The 21,920-nt window shown below is 33.5% G+C and overlaps 3 protein-coding genes across 3 annotated transcripts; 2 read left to right on the top strand and 1 right to left on the bottom strand.

Annotated features, from left to right (window-relative positions):
* Nucleotides 1-1,122: 1,122 nt before the first annotated feature.
* Nucleotides 1,123-9,700, top strand: LOC107482524 (protein LAZ1; the record flags this gene model as incomplete). The annotated part of the gene is given in 10 exon segments (XM_052260282.1): nucleotides 1,123-1,594; nucleotides 1,687-1,730; nucleotides 2,165-2,253; nucleotides 5,220-5,291; nucleotides 5,392-5,998; nucleotides 6,075-6,365; nucleotides 6,477-6,565; nucleotides 7,146-7,407; nucleotides 8,459-8,707; nucleotides 9,061-9,700. Coding segments are annotated over 6 exon segments (1,452 nt in total). The 3' UTR covers nucleotides 9,427-9,700.
* A 4,610-nt stretch (nucleotides 9,701-14,310) lies between these two features.
* LOC107482525 (uncharacterized) lies at nucleotides 14,311-18,249 on the bottom strand. The gene is made up of 6 exons (XM_052261210.1): nucleotides 17,996-18,249; nucleotides 17,081-17,204; nucleotides 16,348-16,629; nucleotides 15,539-15,620; nucleotides 15,019-15,215; nucleotides 14,311-14,705 (listed from the first exon to the last, which is right to left on the bottom strand). The coding sequence occupies exons 1-6, from the start codon at nucleotides 18,193-18,195 to the stop codon at nucleotides 14,427-14,429; spliced, it is 1,164 nt and encodes a 387-aa protein (XP_052117170.1). The 5' UTR covers nucleotides 18,196-18,249; the 3' UTR covers nucleotides 14,311-14,426.
* A 575-nt stretch (nucleotides 18,250-18,824) lies between these two features.
* On the top strand, nucleotides 18,825-21,902 carry LOC107482526 (increased DNA methylation 2). The gene is made up of 3 exons (XM_016103062.3): nucleotides 18,825-19,057; nucleotides 19,462-20,525; nucleotides 21,348-21,902. The coding sequence occupies exons 2-3, from the start codon at nucleotides 19,490-19,492 to the stop codon at nucleotides 21,584-21,586; spliced, it is 1,275 nt and encodes a 424-aa protein (XP_015958548.1). The 5' UTR covers nucleotides 18,825-19,057; nucleotides 19,462-19,489; the 3' UTR covers nucleotides 21,587-21,902.
* The last annotated feature ends 18 nt before the right edge of the window (nucleotides 21,903-21,920 follow it).

The following is a 21,920-nucleotide window of genomic DNA, read 5'->3' as shown; positions in this document are numbered from 1 at the left end:
CATTTGGATCCATAGTGAATTCGAGTAAAGTCCTCCTGTTCCACTTTCATACCTGGCTGCTGCCATCTTCTAAGGTGGATCATATAATTCTTAAACAGCCATGGAGATCCTCTTTCCACCCTTATCACATCTGCTTCTTTAAAAAAGAAAAATTGAAATTTTTTTTTCCATGCTCTTTGACTATAAATTCCTCAAGTTGATTTCAGATAGCTCCGAATTTACCCTCCATTGTCCCGCCGCTAACTTCTCCATCCGCCATTAGTAAATTTAAGCTTCTCTTATCTCATTATAAATTTGATAAAATTATAAAAATTAATAGAATAATTAAAACATTATTTATTTATTTTTATTATTATATATAAATCTGTTTGTCTTTTTGGGTAAGGTTTATTGTGATTCATTTTTTGAATGGTTAATTAATCAGTAATTAGTAATTTCTGCCAATTAAATTGTTTACTATTTATTATATTGATGGGTTCTTTTTTTTCCATAGCAAATTTGTCAAGAGCTCTAACTATATACATTTTTCAATATGTAAATTTGAGATAATTGATGATCAAAAGAGTGACAGAATGCACTAAGAAGAAGAGATCTTTAGCTATATTAAAGTTGAGGAAACATTTTCAGGATATATTGATTAATGAATTAAAATTTCACCTAAGTACATATATTATATAATGGTCATCTGAGCATCATTTTAATCAGACATGTATTCTAATGAACTAAAAAATATGTTTGTCAAATTTTAATTTTTTTAAAAATTATTTTATTAATAATATTTATTGGTTTTTTTTGTTAATGTCAAAATATTTTAAATACTAATTCAATATTTATCTCTTAAAATATATTTAATAATTAAAAATAAAATTAAAATAAATTAAACGTTAAAATTATTTTTAAAATTTTATAAATTTCGAAAATAAAAAATATGCTTTACTATTACTGGCCAAAATGTTTAAACATAAAATCACAATATTTTAACAACTAATTTTCCAACTTTATCCTCAATTTACTTTTATATTACAAAAACTACCACTTCACATCCATCTTCTTTCTCCCCCTTCCTTCCTCTCTCCCTCCCTCCCTCACCGTCCTCACCGTCACCAAGCCTTCTCTCCCCTTGATCGCGTCTGCCTCCGCCTCTTCGTTGCCTTTTCCACCGCTTCCTCTTTGTCCTCGTCATCGCCTTTCTAGCCACGCTGTCATTTCTGCAGAGCTTCGCAGCCGTCGTTTCTTCCTCCTGACGCATCATCTGGCTTCTCCGCTACCTCTATCTTTTTCCTTCTCTCTATTGCGATAGATTTGCTCCGCCTCTCTTCATCGAGGTCGCCTTCCCCCTTCACCTTCCGCAGGTCTGTGTTGTGCACTGTCGTAATCCATCCCAGATCTGCTCCGCCTAATCCGAGAGCTGCGTGAGAGTGAGACCCTGTTATCTCCGGCCGCCACAGGAAACGCCATTGCTGCTCCTGCGATCTCCTCCATCAACGCTTCTCTTTTATTGACGTGATCTGTTCTGCGTGCTTCTCCTGCTCCATCAAGCTTCTGTTCTGCGAGCTTCTCCTTCTCCTTCGAGCTTCCTTGAGCTTCTACTTCTGTATACAAAATTCGCATCGTCTTCTTTTGATTACTGATGATTTGTAAATATGGCATATGCTAACTGCTACTACTTGTTTTGGTTAATTCTAGGTTTTGATTTGGGTAAGAAATTGGGGTTTGTTAGAAGAAATTGGGTAAGGTCTTCACTGAATTTCTTGTAATTTTTTTTAAAAGATGTCATTAGTCTTAGCCTCTTATTTCTCTGATATGCATGACATTTCCTTTGCGAACGATTTCATACTTAAATCAATGTTCTATTGATATGGTAGCACCTTCAAGTTCTGCATTTTTTTTCCACTGTAAGAAGGGTTCGAAATGGTTAAACTTTTATTCAAGTGCTCTTTAACACACATCACATCATGGTTCAGCTCCACCTTCATGATCTCATCAATCAATCTATTTTTTGTTTTGATTTGAATGATATATGATGCCCATTATGTCTGGAATGGATAAGCTGTCATATAGCTTAAGCATTTATAGAAAGCTGCCTCCTAATTTTTGTTCTTTGACAGTAATTAATGAATGTCTTAATTCATATTTTCATTTGTTTGAACTTCTGTTTGACTAGGACTAGGTTTCTGGAAGGTTACAAGAAAATATTTGACAAAGAAAATATTCACGAAGCTATTGCTGCTCCAAAATTATCATCTGAAAGAGGTAATTGTAGTTGTTTTTGTAGTTTCTTTGGGAATACTATTTAAGTAATTTTTTAATTCTTAGTTTGCACATACCAAAGTAATTTTCTTGCCTTTAGCATATATAGATTTTTTATGAATTGAAAAAACTACAAACCATACATGAGTACATAGATAGTTTAAACAAGTTTTTAGATTTTGCTCGAGCGTCAATCTCCCAGGGGTCATCAAATTAAATGTTCTTGTTCAAGGTGTGGATTTAGCAAATGGCAAACAAGAGAGGTTTTTGAACATTTTAATAGTAAAGTCATTTTCGAAAAACGAAAGTTTATCATTCGCATGATGCACATAGTTGGAGTTGGGTAACAAGGTCATCAAACTAGTGATGTTGTATAAGATGATTCGGCATCTCAAAATCTAATGGTATCAATGCCCAATGACACATTTGGGTTTGCTGGATTTGACCTAAATGCATCTATTCATTCGTCTGAGCCTATAGATGGGAATGAAATTCGAAATGAAAATAACAACGAAGACAATGTAGTGTTTTACAAGTTGTTAGAGGACGATAATGAATAATTATATGAAGGGTTACAAAGAATTCAAAGTGGTCTTTCTTGATTAGTCTGTATCACATAAAGTGCTTACATAGAATAAACAACAAAAATATTGACCGAAATCCTCAAGTTAATAAAAGATGCTTTTGGAAATACGAAAATTTTCTACATTTTATGGGGCCAAGAAAACTGTAATTAACTCTGATAATGCCAAGATAATCTGTTTACCCTAACGATTTTGTGTTATATTGGGAAGAGGATGAATATTTTGCAAGAATGCAAAAGATGCAATACATCTAAGTGGTAGGATGCTAAAATGAAGTGCCAATCTTGTGGCACTTTCCACTAAAACCGAGACTAATATGAGACGGAATGGATATGCTCATTTGCAACCTTTAGAGTGTTTAGAATGCTAGGAATTAGAATTTATTTAAGAGTTGAATTCTTTTTCTTGCTTTGGAATAACTAAAAATGAATTATTTGAATTTTTTTGAGAATTTCAATTCTTATTTTTTCTTTATTTGTAAATCATATCAAAAGGGGTCTGATTTTTAAATTAATTTTCACACTCTTCAAACTTAATATGTCAAATGTCAAAAATTGAATTCTATTGTAATATATTATAGTCATTCCAAATTATGAAATTGAGTTTTAAATAGAAATGAATTATTTTTAAAAAAAATAGATTTTTTTCATATTAAATGATTTATAAATAAGCTCTTAGTTTTGACCAAAATTTGAATATTTTGTACAAAATAAACAATTAAAATAAAAAACTTTAATTGCAACTTGGATTAGAATTTTTTTTCTTGAAATTGAAATTTAAACGGTTAAAGTTATTTTTTATTTATAAAATCTAAAATAATGAAGTTCAATTTCAAGTTTTCACGAATCTACCTAGAAGGAACCAGTCTTTCTCCCGCTCGAGCTGTGCCTCGTCTCTCCCTCTCCACCTTTGGCCTTCTGGGAAGCAATTGCGGTCCTTTTCTTTCCTCTATCCTCTTTCTCTTTCGGCCCTTGTCGGTCTCAGGTTTGTGTTTTCTCAACCCATTCGTCCTCTGTGTAACCCTATGTTACATGGAATCCCCATCTTCTGCATTAGTCCAAAGTTCAATGATGTTAAACTCTGTAGAATTGTATATTTGTGTATTGCTTGCCCTTTTTGTTTGTTGGTTTGCTGCTACTCTCTCTGTGAAATCTTCTGTTTGAATTGTTTCTGGCCTTGTTCCCTTCTCTCGATTGTACCCCTCTCATATTTCTGGGTATTTGTATGTTCAAGATCATGGTTCTGAGTTCTGCTGCATTACTTGATAGGATCATATTATTATTAATAATACTGACTTGTTATATATACTGATATTCATGTGCCTTTAAACTGCCAATATTTTATGTGCTGGTCGAATGTGGAAAATCAGGCTACTAATATTTGCACTCTAAGGTGTAGACCCTAATATCTAAAGGGACTCTCATTGTGGAGTTGTTCTTGAACACTGGGCATGTCCTGTTTTTACAAAATGAACTTAACCAAGGCATTGATGCAGTTACATTTTGTCTTTATAATTTGGATCAAGCAAACAGAATGCACTTTTTAAGGGCGTCTATTTTTTCCCTCTCCAATTTTCTCTATGGGATATAATTAATTTCTGATTAATTCTTCTGGACGTGATCTATTCAAGGTTCAATGCTAATTTAGAGGGGTTGTTCATGTTAACCAGCTTTATGACCGATGAGACCCCTCTTTGTGTCCTTTTATACATCTAGCTTAAGACGTCAACAACCAAATTAAGTAGTATGGGGATACAGTGTATTTCTTTACTTTTGCCCAACCTTTTAACCAATCAAATAGTTAATCCTACCTGAGATCCATCTTCTCCCTCTTATTGAGAGACCATTGCTGCCAACAACCTTAAATGTCACAACCTATCTGAGCATAGTCCAATTCGGAAACCAAATAACATAATTCCTTGAACCTTCTAACGTCATCTAGACATTTACCACATTTTTTATAGCATTATCTTTCCATATGATATAATAAACTCAATTCGGCATTATGTTGGGAACAGTGTGTGATGCTTAACTTTTTTAGTTCGTGACTCTGTTAGGTTAATTCCCCCTTTCTCCGTGGATTAATCAAGCGGCACTTTTCTTAAGTTTTATAACAATCATTACATTTGCACATTATCCAAAAATCTCTAATCCTTTCCTATAAATCTATCTGGTGTAAATCTTATGATCTGCTTAGAGGACTTTCTCTCTCAGAAATGTTGAGAGTTTGGAAAGCTATGCTTTATAGATTAGTGTTATATTTTATTATTTTTATTATTATGATTATTTGACCAAGTCTTCAGTGAATTGATAGTCTAAATAAAGGATAGAATAGAACATCTTCTAAAACTTCACTGATATGTTAAATATTTGGAGAAAGGTGCAGGGACCAAAGGATTTATTTTGCTTCTCCAGTTGGTGGCAATAGCTTTGGAAGATATGAAGTTGCCTTCCAAAGGTACATGTCAAAATAGACGTACTTAGCAAATGTCTCCATTTGAATCTAAATTATATTCCCTATGTCATGCTGTGAAGACTGACAGTTTTCATTTTTGCAGCAAATCTGTGGTACCTTTCCTGTATACACTCTAGCAGCTATCTCAAACTTGATGTCTGAAAACGGCATACCAAGTACGGCCAGGATACTAAGATTATCACCTCTTTCTCCCTCTTGGCCTCTACACTACACAGAAACCATTGGCTTCTTTTGCCTTCTACCTCAATTAGCAGTCCCTCCACCCATATACGTCCTTGTCAGCAAGCACTACTTTCTCTCCTCCCCCTTCATTGACACTTATCTGTTCTTTCAATGTTATATATCCATTATGATTACCCTTGCAATCTATGTTAGGTTATGGTCACCATTTCTATTTTAAGCTTTCCTTAAATTATTCAACAGGTGCCTCTGAGCTGCCTATAATGTAATTGAATTATGCTAGTTATATTTCGAGTCCTCATTCTCTAACCTCAATGAACAACATCATCATTCTGTTGTCATACTCGCCTCCTGCATGGGCAACTATTATTGCTGCTGCCTTTCTTCTCCTCACTCTCACTCTGTCTATGTATCTTCTATTTGAGCATCTTTCTGCATACAAGAATCCTGAGGAGCAGAAGTTTTTGATTGGAGTTATCCTAATGGTCCCCTGCTATTCAATTGAATCTGTAAGAATACTTCTTTTGCCTAGCCATAGATTTTCTCATTGCTTTTTCAGTTCTAACTCTCTTCCCATCTTACCAGTTTGTATCATTGGTCAATCCATCAATCAGTGTGGATTGTGAGATTTTGAGGGATTGCTATGAGTCATTCGCCATGTATTGTTTTGGAAGATACCTTGTTGCCTGTCTAGGTGGTGAGGAAAGGACCATTGAATTTATGGAAAGAGAAGGACGGGCTACTTTTAAAACTCCTCTTCTGCACACTTCTGACAAGGGAACCGTAAAACATCCTTTTCCTATGAATTACTTCCTTAAACCTTGGATACTTGGCCGAAAGTTTTACCAAATTGTGAAATTTGGTATTGTACAATATGTATGCTTCTTCATTACTCCATCTCACTTCAATTACCAAATGTTTCAACCTTTGTTTTTATACACTTAAACTAAATATTCTCCTTACGTTAAATATATCAATCTCTTACAGATGATAATAAAGTCGTTGACTGCAATTACGGCGGTGATTCTTGAAGCGTTTGGAATATACTGTGAAGGAGAATTTAAATGGGGATGTGGGTAAGCAATATGGAATTCTTTGCAAGTTATTATCATTCCCATTGACCATATAACATTTACAAGTAAGATTCTTGTGAACCATTGCTTGCATTCACTTTTCTGTTTGGATGCTGTAATTGATTATGGCCTCATCTGAGTTATTATTTATGGCCATTTTATTTGCAGTAGCATAGATTGAAATTTGTGTGTATGCCTTTTTTTTTTTTGGTCCCACTTATAAAATTAATAGTGAGAGATCACACTTTATTCCGTCAATTATTAAAAAAAATTGAGAGAATCCATTCCCCTCTTTTTTCCTTAAGTAATTTTGAGAATTACTTGATAATGAGTAAGGACTTGGAGGATGTTTCAGTTCTCTTTGAACTAAATTTGTGTGAGATGCTATTGATTGTGTTGGTATGTTTGACTGATGCTTAATTGTGAATCTCCTGCATCCAGTGGTACAGAGTTACTATATTGTTTCATCATAAAATTCTTCCCGTAATTGGAATGTTAGTTTTCATATGCTCCTTGTGGTGGCAACAGGTCAAAAGATTGATGGAGGGATATCTGACTATATGAATTTTTGCTACCTTTGTAGGTATCCTTATATGGCCATAGTTTTGAACTTCAGTCAGTCTTGGGCATTGTACTGCCTTGTTCAATTTTACACTGTAACAAAGGAGGAGTTGGCACATATACAGCCATTGGCCAAATTTTTGACATTTAAATCAATTGTCTTCCTCACTTGGTGGCAAGGTGTGGCAATTGCTCTTCTATATACCTTCGGTTTATTCAAAAGCCCCATAGCGCAGGGTTTGCAGTTCAAGTCAAGTGTCCAAGATTTCATCATTTGTATTGAGGTAGATGCCCTTCACTGGAGTTAAGCTTCCTTCTTTGCCTTGGCATGTGCTTTGTTAATTGTTGGCTGTGACTGCCTTTTTATTTAATGTCCTGTATTTATTATCTTGCAATTGGCTGTCTGCTGTGAGGAAACTTTTTATGTGAGCACTACTGGATCAAACGCCCTCCACTTCCCACCCTGGATCAGGTGCAGCTCTTGTTTGGTGAAGATGCTCTGCAATATGAATTATCTCTTTTGATCTTTGTCGTGGGAAGTGAACTGTGCAATTTGATCATGTGAATTTCTCTAACGATGTCAAACTTACTTTTGCTAATTGTTCCATCTAATGCCTATAGATGCTATAGCATTCATTTTTACATTATTTTTTTTAATCACCAATATGATATTTGAGTGTTTTTCATGGAAGTAGGTTCATGAAATTGTTGCGAACCCCTACTCATAATTTAAGTAATTTTATTGAAGAGTAGATCATTATCAGTTGGACCTTTGATTAATTAGCATCTCTTTTTGTTTATTGATGGTTATAAATCATCTGTTTCTTCTCTTCTTCTTTTTTTAACCACAATATCCAAGAGTCACATTCAGACTTTATACTGCTGTTCAATTATTTCATTTTCATTTATGAAAACCATCTGTGTGAAACATTATAATGTCCCAAGGTTGGATAGGATGAACTTTGTGTAACAAGTATATTTCCCCAAATTTTTATGAAATACAAGATGCTTACTAAATGAAAAATATAAAACAATTCCGGCATTGAGTAATCTTGGTAATGCATCAAGTATTTCGACTAGGAAAGTTAGGAGGTCAGTAGACAATTCCGGCATTGAGTAATCTTGGTAATACATCAAGTATTTCAACTTGGAAATTTAGGAGTTCAGTAGGGCTTGTTTTGTCAATCAGCACTGAAGCAGGTTTTTTATTCATTGTTTCTTGAATTTGTCCTTGAACCTCATTCGACTCATAAGTCAATCTGTTAAGGTTTTATAACTGCTCAAGATATGGGTTAGAATAAAGTTTAAACAGCACTTTGTATTCATCCAGCACAGATGGGCATTGCTTCCATAGTTCACCTGTATGTGTTTCCATCCAAGCCTTATGAGCTAATGGGAGACCGCCTTCCTGGAAGTGTTGCAGTTCTTGGAGATTACTCTGCTGATTGTCCTCTTGACCCTGATGAAATCAGGGACAGTGAGCGACCCACAAAACTGCGTCTTCCTACTCCAGATGTTGATGCCAAGAGTGGGATGACAATTAGAGAGAGCGTTCGGGATGTTGTTATTGGTGGTGGGGGATATGTAAGTTTCCTTAATTTTTGCTAATACTAATGCTAAAACTGAGTTATTTTATGGTCATATCTTCTATCCAAATAATCATAATAATTATATTATTATTCAAGTTTCAGTTAATTTTTGTATTCCATAACTTTTATTTATTGATTTTCTAAAAGTGCTACATGGTCGGAAAAATATAACCAAAATCCTTCATTAGGAATCATGGTGGTGGTTGAGGGATAAAAAGTGACGGGTACCACTTTTTCATCCAATGGCTCATAGCAATGCTACCTTTTGATAAAATTTCAGATTGTGTAGTATATAACTATATATATATACTTACACATTTGATAATTTATTTGATTTGTAACATTCAGATTGTGAAAGATGTTAAGTTTACGGTCCATCAAGCTGTGGAGCCTGTGGAGAAGGGGATTACTAGGTTCAATGAAAAATTACACAAAATCTCCCAAAATATTAAGAAGCATGAGAAGGATAGAAGAAGAACAAAGGATGATAGTTGCATCGTGTCATCATCGTTATCACCAGCTGCGAAGAAGGTGATTCGAGGAATTGATGATCCGCTCTTGAATGGCAGTATTAGCGATAGTGGGGTATCGAGGGGGAAGAAGCACCGTCGGCAATCTGGATATACGAGTGCTGAGAGCGGAGGAGAGAGCAGTAGTGATCAAATCTACGGTGGTTACCAGATTAGAGGCAGTAGGTGGGTTACCAAAGAATAACGAATGCATGCTAGATTTTGTTGGTTAATGCCTATATGCCTATGCTAGATTTTGTTGGTTAATGTATGTGAGGTAGTTTTTAGATATAAGTGGAGCTGGGAGGAAATAAAGTGTTGCATACTTTCATTCTTAGTGCTTTCTTAGGCCTTTTTTTTAAATAAATAAAATATAGTATTTATCAATTTATACAAATATGAAATTATTTATATTTTTACATTATATTTTCGCATCTTGTTGTCACTGTACAGAAGATATGTATACATATTTTGTTTAAGATCAAGTTATTCAACGACTAAAGTATAATTTTGATCTATTTAAAAAATAAAATTGATATGCTTTATTACGATTTGAAATGTAACAATTTTATTTTATTTTTTATTCTAATCCAACTTAATTTAAACAATTGCTGTCATCTATATTTGATCAATTTCCAACTTTTTATATCTATGTTTGAAGTGTGTGAATTTTTGTTAAAAGTATTTAATATAAAATCATCTGTCGTCTGTTCACCAACTTTATTCACAAAATTCAAGTGCTATTGTGCTAGCAAATAAGCTCTAAGAGCAACTAGGGTTTTGTTCAGAGGCTCTTAGATCAAAATAGTATATTAAGACATAATTTACTTAATGTCGTCTCTGCTCTCAGTCTTTGCAATGAAAATGATCGACGAAATAACTAGTTTCATTATAGAGAAATTTTACTTTAGTAGATAGCCAATTCAATTTTGCACCTTATACAAATTTAAATCAAATTGAAACCAAATATTAGAAAAATAGATTTCATATTTAATCTCAAATCACTACTATGACAATGACATATAGTTCTAAAAATCCTAATATGGTATTTTGTGAAACTTAAAATAAAATTGAAATGAAATCAAACATTGGAGATGTGTTAACGATGTTATGTCTTGGGGAGATGCTTCATTTATTTATAACAACTATGCAAGATTTACACCAAAATTTATTAATAGTATAACATATATATTAAAATACAAAATATACTTTAAAAATAAATTAAATAATATATATATTTATATAATATATACAAATATATAATGATTTTTTTTTTTATTTTGATATATACACAGTATTTTTAGATTTATAATATGTCAAAAAAGTGAATTCTCTCTTTTTTGTTTTTTTCACAATATTCTCCGATTCGACAAATCAAGAACTAGTCCGTTGTGGATCGAAGTTCCATTTAAGGATTTGTCACTAACCAATAGGTTACACTTACTTAAACTAACCACTAGACTAATCTAACTTAATTTGAAAAAAACAAAATCTTAAAATGTGAACATATTAACATATTAGTTCTTAAAAATTTGAGTTGTCAACAAACAAATTCTTAAAACATCTCTAGTTAACACCAACAAAGCTCCGTAGCAACAACAAAATTCTACCATTTTGAATTGGCTAGAAGTGGTCTATTAATAAGAAAATATTGGATAGTATCCATGAAAACTTAATTTTTATTTTCTTTGGTGACTAAATTATTATTTTAATTTTTAAAAGATTCAGCGTTTTATTAAATATTTTTTGGTAACAATTAAATAATTTTTAAAATTAAGAAATCATTTCTTAATTCCATTTTCAGGATGTCAAAAATACAAATTTTTTTCTTTTAAGTGGCAAAATAATATCGTATTTATTAATTTGAAAAAAACATATTATAGAATATCAAGAGAAGTTTTATAGAAAATTTTGAAAAAAAAAAGAGAGAATAAGAATTGGATATGTTCTTGTCTTGAGAATGTAACCGAATTATAGAACCTTCTTTCCGTCCTTTGAAAAATGCTGGTGAAACTGTTTGTCGGTCCAGATGAACACTAAAGGGTGGAATACCTACCGAAAGTATTCCGACATTCAAGTTAGTATTTAAAATATTAAAAAGACTACTAAATAATATTAAATAAATTGCTATGTGTGTTCTGCCTTCGTTGCGCCCTCCTCGTTTGTCTTTATAGAGAAGGAAGTGAGTTTGGGTTGGTATCTTTTCACATTATGCGGAAGGAATATATTGCCGTGCATATTGTTGGTTGCTGCTGTGATATCTTTGTTTGACTTCTTTATTTTCGAGTTTGTTACTCTGGCCGAGGTTATAGGGATAGTGGACGAAGTATAACATCTATATCATCATATATTCGTACAATTAAGGATATGTACGATGTGGTTATAATTAGTATGAAAACTCAAGGTAATATGACACAAGAATTTTCTATTAGTGTAAGAGTGCAACAAGAATTATCTCTAAACCCATATTTTTTTCACATTAGTTTTGGAGGTACTTACCGAACATATCAGTGCCATGGTGCATGTTTTTTGTTGATGGCATTGTCCTGCCTGGGAAAAATAATAGAAGATTTAAATGAGAAGTTAGAGTTATGGAGATGAGCTGTAGAGGGATAAAAGTTTTAGCATAAATCGCACTAAGACAGTATATATAGAATGCAAATATAGTAGGCAAGGGGAAAATAATAACGCATAAGTAAAAATTGAAGAAACAATCTTACGGCAAGTAAGTGTTTTAAATATCTTGGATGTATCATATAGAATAATAAAAAAATTAACAAGAATATAAAACATCAGGATACAAGAAGATTGGTTAAAATACGAATTGCATCTGATTTTATATACGACAAAAAATATCTTTAAAACTTAAAGAAAAATTTTATTACAATGTCGTTCGACCAGCTATGATATATAGAACAAAGTGTTAGGCGGCAAATAGTGAACATAAACATAAATTAAGTATGACAGAGATAAAAATATTGAAATAGATAAACAACCACAAAATAAGAAATGAGATATACGGAAAAAGTTAGAATGGAACATATTGCAAAAAAAAATGATAGAATCTCGTTTCAGGTAATTTTGGACATGTAAAAAAGATTGACAGAATACCAATTAAAAAGGTAGATGAGATGGAAAGTGAACACGTGACAATTAGTAAAAGAATACATATAGGTAGTATTTGTTTTGAGGTACTGAGACAAAGACCCAAAAATTGAGACTCAGTATCATGTTTGTTAGTTCAGAGACTGGTACTAAAATTTCAGTATTTCAGTACCTCCAAAAAGTGAAGACACAGGGGACTAAAATTTTTAAAGATGGAGACTGAAACTTTAATAACATTTTATACCTAAATTACCTTCATTTCAATTAATTAATTCTAATTTTACCTTTCGTGCAAATTAAATTAGAGTTTCATTCTTGTTTCAATTTTTGTCTCCAATTTTGCACTAAATAGAATACTGAAATTTATTTCAATCTCTGTCTCTTAGTCTCTGTCTCTCCGTCTCAGTTTTTTCGTCTCTATCACTACCATAAAGACTATACATGAGATGATCAAAGAAGAATAACATATCAACGGGCTCACTGTGACATACCTGATAAAACACAATAACGTGGTTTGATCTATGTAGTCGACCCTAATAATATTTATACATATATTTTTTTAAAATATATGGATAATTATTTAAAAATATTTAATTATTCTATAAGTACTCATAATTTTACTAAATTTGTAATTAGATCTCTGTATATTTTTTCTTTTTAATTAGATTCTTGTATTACTTTTAATTTTATAATTAGGTATTTTTTAGTATAAAAAATATGAGTGTAATTGAATTTTTTTTGCAAATTGATAGTATTCATAATTAAAAACATAATTAGATCTTTGACCACATGTATTTTGAAAAAAATATTCTATTAATTTTAATATTTTTAACATGAAAACGATTTAATTACAAATTAAAAACAGTATGTGAAAAAAAATATAGAAAAACCTAATTGAAAATTTGATAAAATTATAAATATCAGCAGAATAATTAAACCTTTAAAAAATCATAAAATTCTGAAAAAAATAAAAAATAGCGTAATTACTCAAATCAGTTTGCAAAAATTTTAGAAGCAAATATTTTAGTCTCAAAAAAATTAATATACAAAAACATCTCTAAAATTTTATTTCGGCAGACAAATCAATCTTCAGTTTATTTTTCGATTGAATAATTACCCAAATCAATCCCCAAGAATTAAAAAAAAAATTCTCCCCATTTTTTAACATAACTCACTAAATTCAAGTATTTATTAAAAAAAATATTAATAGATATTATAATCAAATTGGCAGGGACCTTGGATGTCTCTAAATTGGCGGCCGGCAGCTGGTCCTTCACAGCGAATTCAGTCGCAGGGGAGGGGGAGACCTCGCTGCTGCACTTGGAGGATTGACTCAGCCAAGCTAGAGCAAGCTGTGGGCTAGGGTTACCATTGGAACCATGCCCTTCATTCCATTGGACCTAGCCCACTTTAGACCAATAATTATTGCACAAATTAGATCGTGTGATATAGGCCAATTTTTGTGAATAATACTATGAATCTAAATAAATCTTTTTGTTATTTAAATTCAACCAAGTTGACAAAACAAAACAAATCATTTATAAGTTATAACTAGTATTATTTTAAGTTTTATTATTTAATTTAGTTAAATTTAATTTATTAAAAAACTAGGATGTATAACAATACTCATTTTTTATTTTGAATCATGGAATCCTGGTGGAGTCCAAATTTTCATTTTTGTATATTAATTGTATTTAAAACAAAAAAGAAATCATGTTTCCATTTCACTGGCTTAAGGGTAAAAGTTGTCTTAAAAAAACATGATGTAATGAATATAATTGGACTTAACCCTATTAATAGATATTAAAATTTAGAAAATAGAAATGGTTTTAAATATTAGAATTAAGATAGAACTTGAATAAATAGAAGATTCGTGTGAAACAATTAACCAAGTGAAAATAGCTTAACAAATGTTGCTACCAGATTATCTTCAAGGTCGGTCATGGTTGGGTTTTATTTATTTGTTTTTTAATCTTCTTCATCCTACCGAAATTTGAAGCGATTATGTATTGAAAATGAACCTTTATACATAAAAGTTGAAAATAAAGAAAACAATCTGTAATTTACCATTATCATTGTATATGCGTATAACTATGACCCTCAACTTTGCTTGGATTGATTTGTTTTAGGTCCACCGCCGCGCTTAGTAAGTTTGGTTAAGATGTATGCCATGACAACTTTAGCACCGAGGCTAGAGTGACCCCGAGACAAGCAGAAAGCACCCCCTAGAATCAGTATACTATTGGCCAGCAACTTTCTTGATGACCACCTTGAGATCATCCGCACTCGAGATTCATCAGCGGCCTGATCATGGAACTGGAGGGTACCAGAATGAGCTCCGGATATGTTGCTAGTTATAGGTTCCAAGCATGGCGGTACCTACACGTCATATCCAAAGAGGTCTGTATAAGAGGTCTGTATGCAAGAAATTCTCGAAACAAGATAGAGGTTAAAAAGCTTCATCATATCCAAAGAATCAGTGCTGGATTTGTAAATCTTCTCATTTTTCTCCTGCCTATAGTTGATTTTCCACTATTACACAATAAACCATCAGAGAAATCTATCGAAGCACAAAGTTAGAACAGATGGATGGTACTATAACAAGCATGCTGGGTCATTACATTTTAACGTATAAAGCAAACTTGCATCAAGAAATATTCCCGTAATTTTAAGTGAAACTAACAGTACTGACCTTCTGCATTAAACTAACCGAAATGGCAACTGAACTTGATAAATGACAGCTTACAACAGAGTATCTTCTAAGAGCACTATCCATCTTGCACACATAGTTCCATATGCCCTTGGAAAAAGCCACCTTTGCCATCTCCATATTCAAACCAGCATCTTCTTGATGAAGCATTGTGATCTCACAGGCATTTCTACCAGGTACTGTAATCCCAGAAATGGAAATCATAAAACTTATACTTAAGAATTCACTTATTCATTGTTCATAAATAATGAATTAAAAGTAAAACATTGCACAAGTATATCAGCGGTTTAGCAATGCAAAATTTTTCATGGTATACTACGTACAAATATGTGGAGATAGGTTGTCATGATATATTGTTCAATTTAGAGCAAATTTTATGAAGACATAACACGCTAAGAGGTAACAAACATTTGTGTGAGAAGCAGACATTAAGAAAGGAAAATCACTATGGAGGATTTGTTCTTTTTTTCTTTTCAATTTTCCGGTTTAACCAGCTACCTACCTTCTCTTATCCGCCAGCCAGATCTAAAAAGCTCAACACGCACATATTTTTTCTGCCGAGGTGCCAAAGGATGCTCACATTCCTAACAAAAGCAAATATGGAAAATAAGAAAATAATATTGATTGCATGAGGAGATGTTGAAGGCATTAAGCATCTTAAAAGCATAAAATAAGAAATCCCAAAATGAATAAAATTTCTACTGACTTTCAATATGCTCTGTCGCTGTACTATTTCCCTTGCAATTATCATTATTAGAGGATAGATTTCAAATAGGAACCCTACCAGTTGGCTAAATAATAAAATATACACAAAACACCTGAAAGATATCAAGTGTTTGCCAACATACACCAAACTAAATATGAAAGTCATTCAATGATTTGAAGCTTCTAGCTAAACATGTAGGGAACAAGATATTAGAACAATTTGATGAGCAAATATTTCAAAAAAAAAACAAAAGACTAATAAATATCTAGATAAACAGAAAAGAGAGGAATATACATGTTGATAATTATTACTGGATAATATAACATACAAACAGCAATGTCTTCTATGTTATATATAATCTGTAACTTCTCATCCAAGAAATTTTCTAAGAACTTGATTGTTACTTTCCCTATACAATTTTCCCTGTCACAGGATAGGAAGCCAAAACGAGTTGAGAGATATGGGATAGGAGAGGTATATCTGCAACATCCACATATGAATGCAATTGCTAAATTATGGGTACTGTAACACTATGAAGAGCTAACAAGTATCTAGAAAGCAACAATTTACACCACTATGAGCAAATTGACAAATGGGTTTATTACCTTCATAAAACAATAGAAAGTTTTATTCTGTCCCTCCCACAATTTCCAAGATAGCACATATTCTCTAGGCCTCAAAAGTGGGAACTTCTTAACTGTACGGCCAACTTCAACACCCTTAGATTCATAAGCCTGCAGTTGATTATACTCAAACACGGTCTTATCCCACTGCTTTCTGTAATCATTGTCCATATAGAAGTTTCTTAGCATCTCAGAGGAAATATCATTGAATATAGTCACGCTCAAATATTTCAGAGGACCATTCTGCAAGACCAATAGAAACAACTATGTAGTTTATAGATCATGTTCAAAGCTCTGTCACCCTAAGCATATAGAAGTAACAACCCACAGTTGAAATCACAGGCTGGAAGGCGAACCCAGGAAAAAGATGTAACCTCTTATAACTATCAATTAATTAATTACAGACAAAATTGTGCAAGAAAGAGAGAATCAATATTTTACTCTTCTTGAAGCTGGTGTACATACTAAGTTGCCACTACTGAAAAATAAATATGCAACATAGAAGATAAAATGCTCTAGAGGATGGATTGATTCGGCATTTGTGTTTGTCTGTGCCAGACAGCACATTGTGCAAGAGAGAAAACGAAGAAACACCTAGAGAAGCATTACTCACCATATAACAATTAAAACATCCTAAACTTCAGATCATCAGATGCATAACATTTATGAAAGCAACATGTTATGATAACAATTATAGCAAAAAGACCAAGTTCGCAGTGTAGCATAGTTGCTGATTTCTTTTATCTATAACATCCTCCCATTTATCACTCTCATTGAGTTTCTCATCCAAAGTCTCAATTAAAAACTTCAAATCTGCATCTGTTACAAATTTTGAGGTCCTGCAAGAACAAAGAAAAACTTCCACATTGTCAAATCAACATATTTGGCACTGCTTTAGCTTGTAGGTAATAGCAAAGATACAACTCAACTCTGAATATGATCTATCCTAAGTATTCGTATGTGACACGTATAAAACGGAAACATCTAGTGCTATGATTTTTTTTTTTTTTATGATAGAAACTAATCACTGGATTTGTATACTTGAAAATATTTCCAAGTGCTGAACTTAATGGTTATTAAAAAGGTGATAGATATAAAGATTCATGTGTAAAATACAACAGTATAAGCTATTACCATATAAAAAAGCATACAGTAAATTGCTCAAATCAGGGAATGGTTGCTGCTGAATATAACCTTCCATATGCTAAATGTTTTGAGAAGTCTTCAAGTGTTTTAGTGCTAATTTTACTAAGTGTAAGAAAAAGAAGAAGGGCTGTAAAATCGTAGGCTACATGGTAAAGAGGGTCCCTGGCAATGAAAGGGAAGAGAGAAGCCTCGAGGGGGAAGGCATCCAGAAGACACTCAAAGACTCGTTACCTACACTCCGTTTTTGTTTAGTCTCTATAAATAACAGTGAATAACAGGATATGGAGGTATAAAACCTTTTAAACCAATTTGTAAGCATTCCACCCCCCCGGGGGGAGAGAGAACCCCAGATAAAGCCTGCAGTTGCAAGCCTGAACATCGGAATGGGGCCAAATTACTGAGATCTACAGGGTGAATGCAGTTAGCTAAGAAATGTAAAATTATTAATTAATTGCATTGAGGAGGAGGAGGAGGAAGCGTAGACCTCAAGTTGGGATTGGTAGAATCGGAGACCGAAAGCGATGTGGATGGGGATGATGATGGAGTTAGAAAGGGGTGCAAGACAAATCTCTTACGTTGCCGAAGAAGCACTAACAATAACATAACAGTAAACGAGACGACAGCAACAACACCTCCCAAAACCCAACCTCCTCCGTAATTCTTCATTATCGTCATCATCATCATAATATTCTTCTTTTCTTTTTCTTCTCTCCCTGCCCACCACTCTTTCAATTCACCCTCCACTTCCCACATTTTATCCCTTTCTATATCCTTTTTTTTTTTTTAGTTTTCTATGTCCTTATTTATTTCTTCCTTAGATTTACTAATTTAGGGGTGATTTTTACTTTATATTCTTTGAAGTGAAAAAGAAAAAACACCTAAAGGAATATTAAATAATAAAAGATCACTTTTTATTAAAAGAATATTAAATAATATCAAAAATATGTTTTGATTTTTGAATAATAAATTATAAGAATTGATTTTCATACCTTATAAAAGTATTATTTTTATATAAAGTGTGACAAAAAAAATATTTTTTAAATAAAAATTATCATAAAATAATATTTTTGACATCTTTATAAGTAGTTGCCATATATATATATTTGGTTTAAGGTTTGGCACTGGCAACTAACCACGGCTAGATTTTATTTTTTTCGGGTCAGGGTAACCACAGCTAGTTAGATTTGATATGAGTCTCACCTTCCCACGTACTCCTTCATCCAAGCAGGGGTCGTTTTGGGTCGGTACTCTTGGGCCGGTTGATCTTAGCCCAATTTCTTCCCTCTTTAATGCAGGTACTTCTCCAACTTGTAGCCCCGGTTTCTGTCATTACCTGGGCTGTTGTAAGTTGTAACTCACTCAAGTCCATCCAGGTGGCTTCCTAACGTGCCATTCCTTCCAGTCCACGAGAGCTTGGGTCTCAGAGCCTCTAGGTGTGGCAAGCGTGCGGCGAGCAAGTATGGCAGCTGGCTGAGGTTGGAGAGACCATGGCAGGGCAGGCGACTCCGATGGGGAAGACTTTTTCTTCTTCGCCATTCAATAATACGTACTCAATGTTTTCTTCCTAATTCTAATATCTCGTTCATTTACTTGTAATTTACGATTGCATCCATACTATACTAGAGTAACAGTTGCTCATCAATTTTGTTCTTGCTTCAAGTTTCATATATGATTCTTTTGCTTATCAACTTTATTCTTAAAATGTTATCAACTTGTTTTGAACAACTTTTTAATTATTGTAGCATTTTCTTTTTTTTCCCGGATTTATGTTGAACAATTTATACTTGATTTACATTAAAATTAGTGTTTTTCAGTAGTTATGATATTCAAATCCGTGCAACAAGGCTCTTGTTGTCGTTTCTTTTGTTATGCATTTTCTATGTTTGGGTTGATAGACGAATAATTACGTAGAAACATCACATGAAAAATGGCTGTTATATTTTCTTGCAGGGTCATGTTTTCCGTGTGATATATATACATGTATTTAGTTCCAATGGATACTGCGACCCAGCCTAACCAGTCTTCTCAAACTATGGTAGGATTAGGATCTAGAAACATAAAATGTGGAATGCCTAGTGATGATCAGAGTTTTCTCTTGTACTTCATTATGGCTACCTACTTTGGTCCTGATATTGAAGGGCAGAGCCCCAGAAAATCTGTGCTGCAAAGAATAGCCGAGGGACTTCCCCCATACACATATGATGAACTAACCGGTTCTTTCATGAAAAGAGTGAAATTGGAGCGTGTTTACTACTACGTACTTAGGAAGGCTAACAAATCACTTATTGTTACATTGCCCTTCCTGCGCCGATTCTTTGAAGGCAATATATCCGACCAAGGGCAAGATGGTGCTTTGAATTACCCTGAGTTCCTTGATTTGTTTCCACTTGAGTTGCATCCTCAATGTCGCTTCAAAAGTCGAAACAAAATCATCGAGAACATTGTATTTATTAACAACCCAGAAATCTTCCAAATTAATCCAGAGGAAATTGAAAGGTTCAAGAGGCTAAGTAGACTAGAGGACTTATATGTGGACATAGATGCTGCAGGATTGCATGCCACCCTTGGTGATAATGTTCCATACAACATGTCAGTGGGGAAGTCAGAGCCTAATGGAAACATGCCTGCCATCCCATCTTGTAGTAGTTCTCAAAAAGAAAGAAGCAGTGATGAGTTTTCTGAGTTTCAGGATCCTATGCAACATGTCCATGTTGTGGCACCTATAAGTAGTGTGCCGTATAGTGGAACAAATTTGATGTACAGCTACATGGCTCCATTGCAACCTGAACATGATACTGACGCTGATAAAATTGGTCCGGCTATGTTATTCCTTCCTTCTCACCCAACTCAAAAGGAGTGGTCAGATATTGTTGCTGCTACCAAGAATGGATTCGCATTGACTGGAAGTGCAGTTACGGGGCAGGTAGGTCCAATCATAGGACTTATGGACATTGGAGAGTGTGAAGACTCATACCTATTTCGTGTGTCTCTCCCTGGGGTGAAGAGGGAAGAAAGTAAGTTTCACATTGGATTGTTAGGATTTTCCTGTTACATTAATTGGCATTCATTTAGCTCTAAGATTGTACTACATATTTGCATGGGATGGCCATAGATACCTATATTAGGCATTTCTCTTTCATGTTTTTGGTGTACCTTCACTTCCCCTAGCTTGCTAATAACCTAAATAACTGCCAAACTTGAAACACAAACACAGATAGCATTATTTGCAACTTGCAAGTAGTTAAAATATGCATCCACTATCATAATAAACTAACATCAACAGGGTTGGCTTACTTGAGTTGTCATTAAACCATGCCTTGCCATAATTGATGAATCTATGTCTAACCCTAGTCATGGTAAACCATGATCAGAAGGCAGGCCAAGTAAGTCAAATTTAGTTGCCAGGTTGAGATTTGATATCATTACTTATGAATCTAGATATTTTATCTTTGGTGATTGCATTCACCATTCACTGATACACTACGGTCTGCCAAAAAGTTGTTATTAATGATGTAAGAGTGTGGTCATATCTGCATAATATTTGAAATGAGAATTCTGTTAAAGATGTTTTTGTCTTTATTTTCTTATATGTCACAATTTCCTACCACAAATGAAAATAGCAAACGGAAAGAAGAAAATGATACACTTGTATTTTTAGTTTACATGCATTTTGATGTTTCAGCAATCCCAATAGGTACTTTGCTAATTCAAAAATATGGATTATTCACTGATGGGCTACTGTATTCCTAATAGTTTGTTCTTTTATTTGTTTGTCATGCTGCCTCAAAGATTTCATTACGGATAGGTAACAATATGCTATGAATTTATAAATGCAGGGGAATTCAGCTGTGAGGTTGACTCTGATGGTAAAGTGTTGATACGCGGAGTAACGACAACAGGGGAGAAGACTGTGGCCAGATACAATCAGGTGTTTGAAATGCAAACTCACAACCTTTGTCCACCGGGCCATTTCTCCATTGCTTTTCGGCTACCTGGCCCTGTTGATCCTCATCAGTTTTCGGGTAACTTTGGCACTGATGGTATTCTTGAAGGAATTGTTATGAAAGGGAAATAAATGTACATGATCAAATGGATGTGGTTTCGAGTGACAAAATTCCTGTGTAGTGTCTGTATTTTGTGTGTATTGTTTTGATCAATCCGACTATGAAACATCTTCTCCATTTTGGCTGGTAACCTTTGACCACCACATCTTTGCATGTCTGATCAATAGTTATTCCTTGTTGAGGCACTACAATAGGAGAGATTTTATCCTTTGGCATTTGATTTTAAGTTGAAATTTGCCAATGCATAGAAGAGAAAGCTTGATAGAGTGACAGACAAAGTCCTGAGTTCATCTATTATCATCAAATTTCGTCTCCGTTTCTTCAAAATATGCATCAAGTTTCTCT

This window comes from Arachis duranensis, chromosome 4, assembly GCF_000817695.3.
Source record: "Arachis duranensis cultivar V14167 chromosome 4, aradu.V14167.gnm2.J7QH, whole genome shotgun sequence".
Lineage (NCBI taxonomy): Eukaryota > Viridiplantae > Streptophyta > Magnoliopsida > Fabales > Fabaceae > Arachis > Arachis duranensis.
This window is presented reverse-complemented; position numbering and strand designations above follow the sequence as displayed.

Bases quoted from the DNA above. Each gene is read 5' to 3' on its own strand.
- LOC107482525 (XM_052261210.1), bottom strand. From the start codon at position 18,195: ATGATGATGATGACGATAATGAAGAATTACGGAGGAGGTTGGGTTTTG. The intron at 17,205-17,995 runs GTCTACGCTTCC...TTGTTCTTGCAG, and splicing joins TCTACCAATCCCAACTTGAG to GACCTCAAAATTTGTAACAG. The intron at 14,706-15,018 runs GTCAGTACTGTT...TATGACGTGTAG, and splicing joins CGGTTAGTTTAATGCAGAAG to GTACCGCCATGCTTGGAACC.
- LOC107482526 (XM_016103062.3), top strand. From the start codon at position 19,490: ATGTATTTAGTTCCAATGGATACTGCGACCCAGCCTAACCAGTCTTCT. The intron at 20,526-21,347 runs GTAAGTTTCACA...TTATAAATGCAG, and splicing joins TGGGGTGAAGAGGGAAGAAA to GGGAATTCAGCTGTGAGGTT.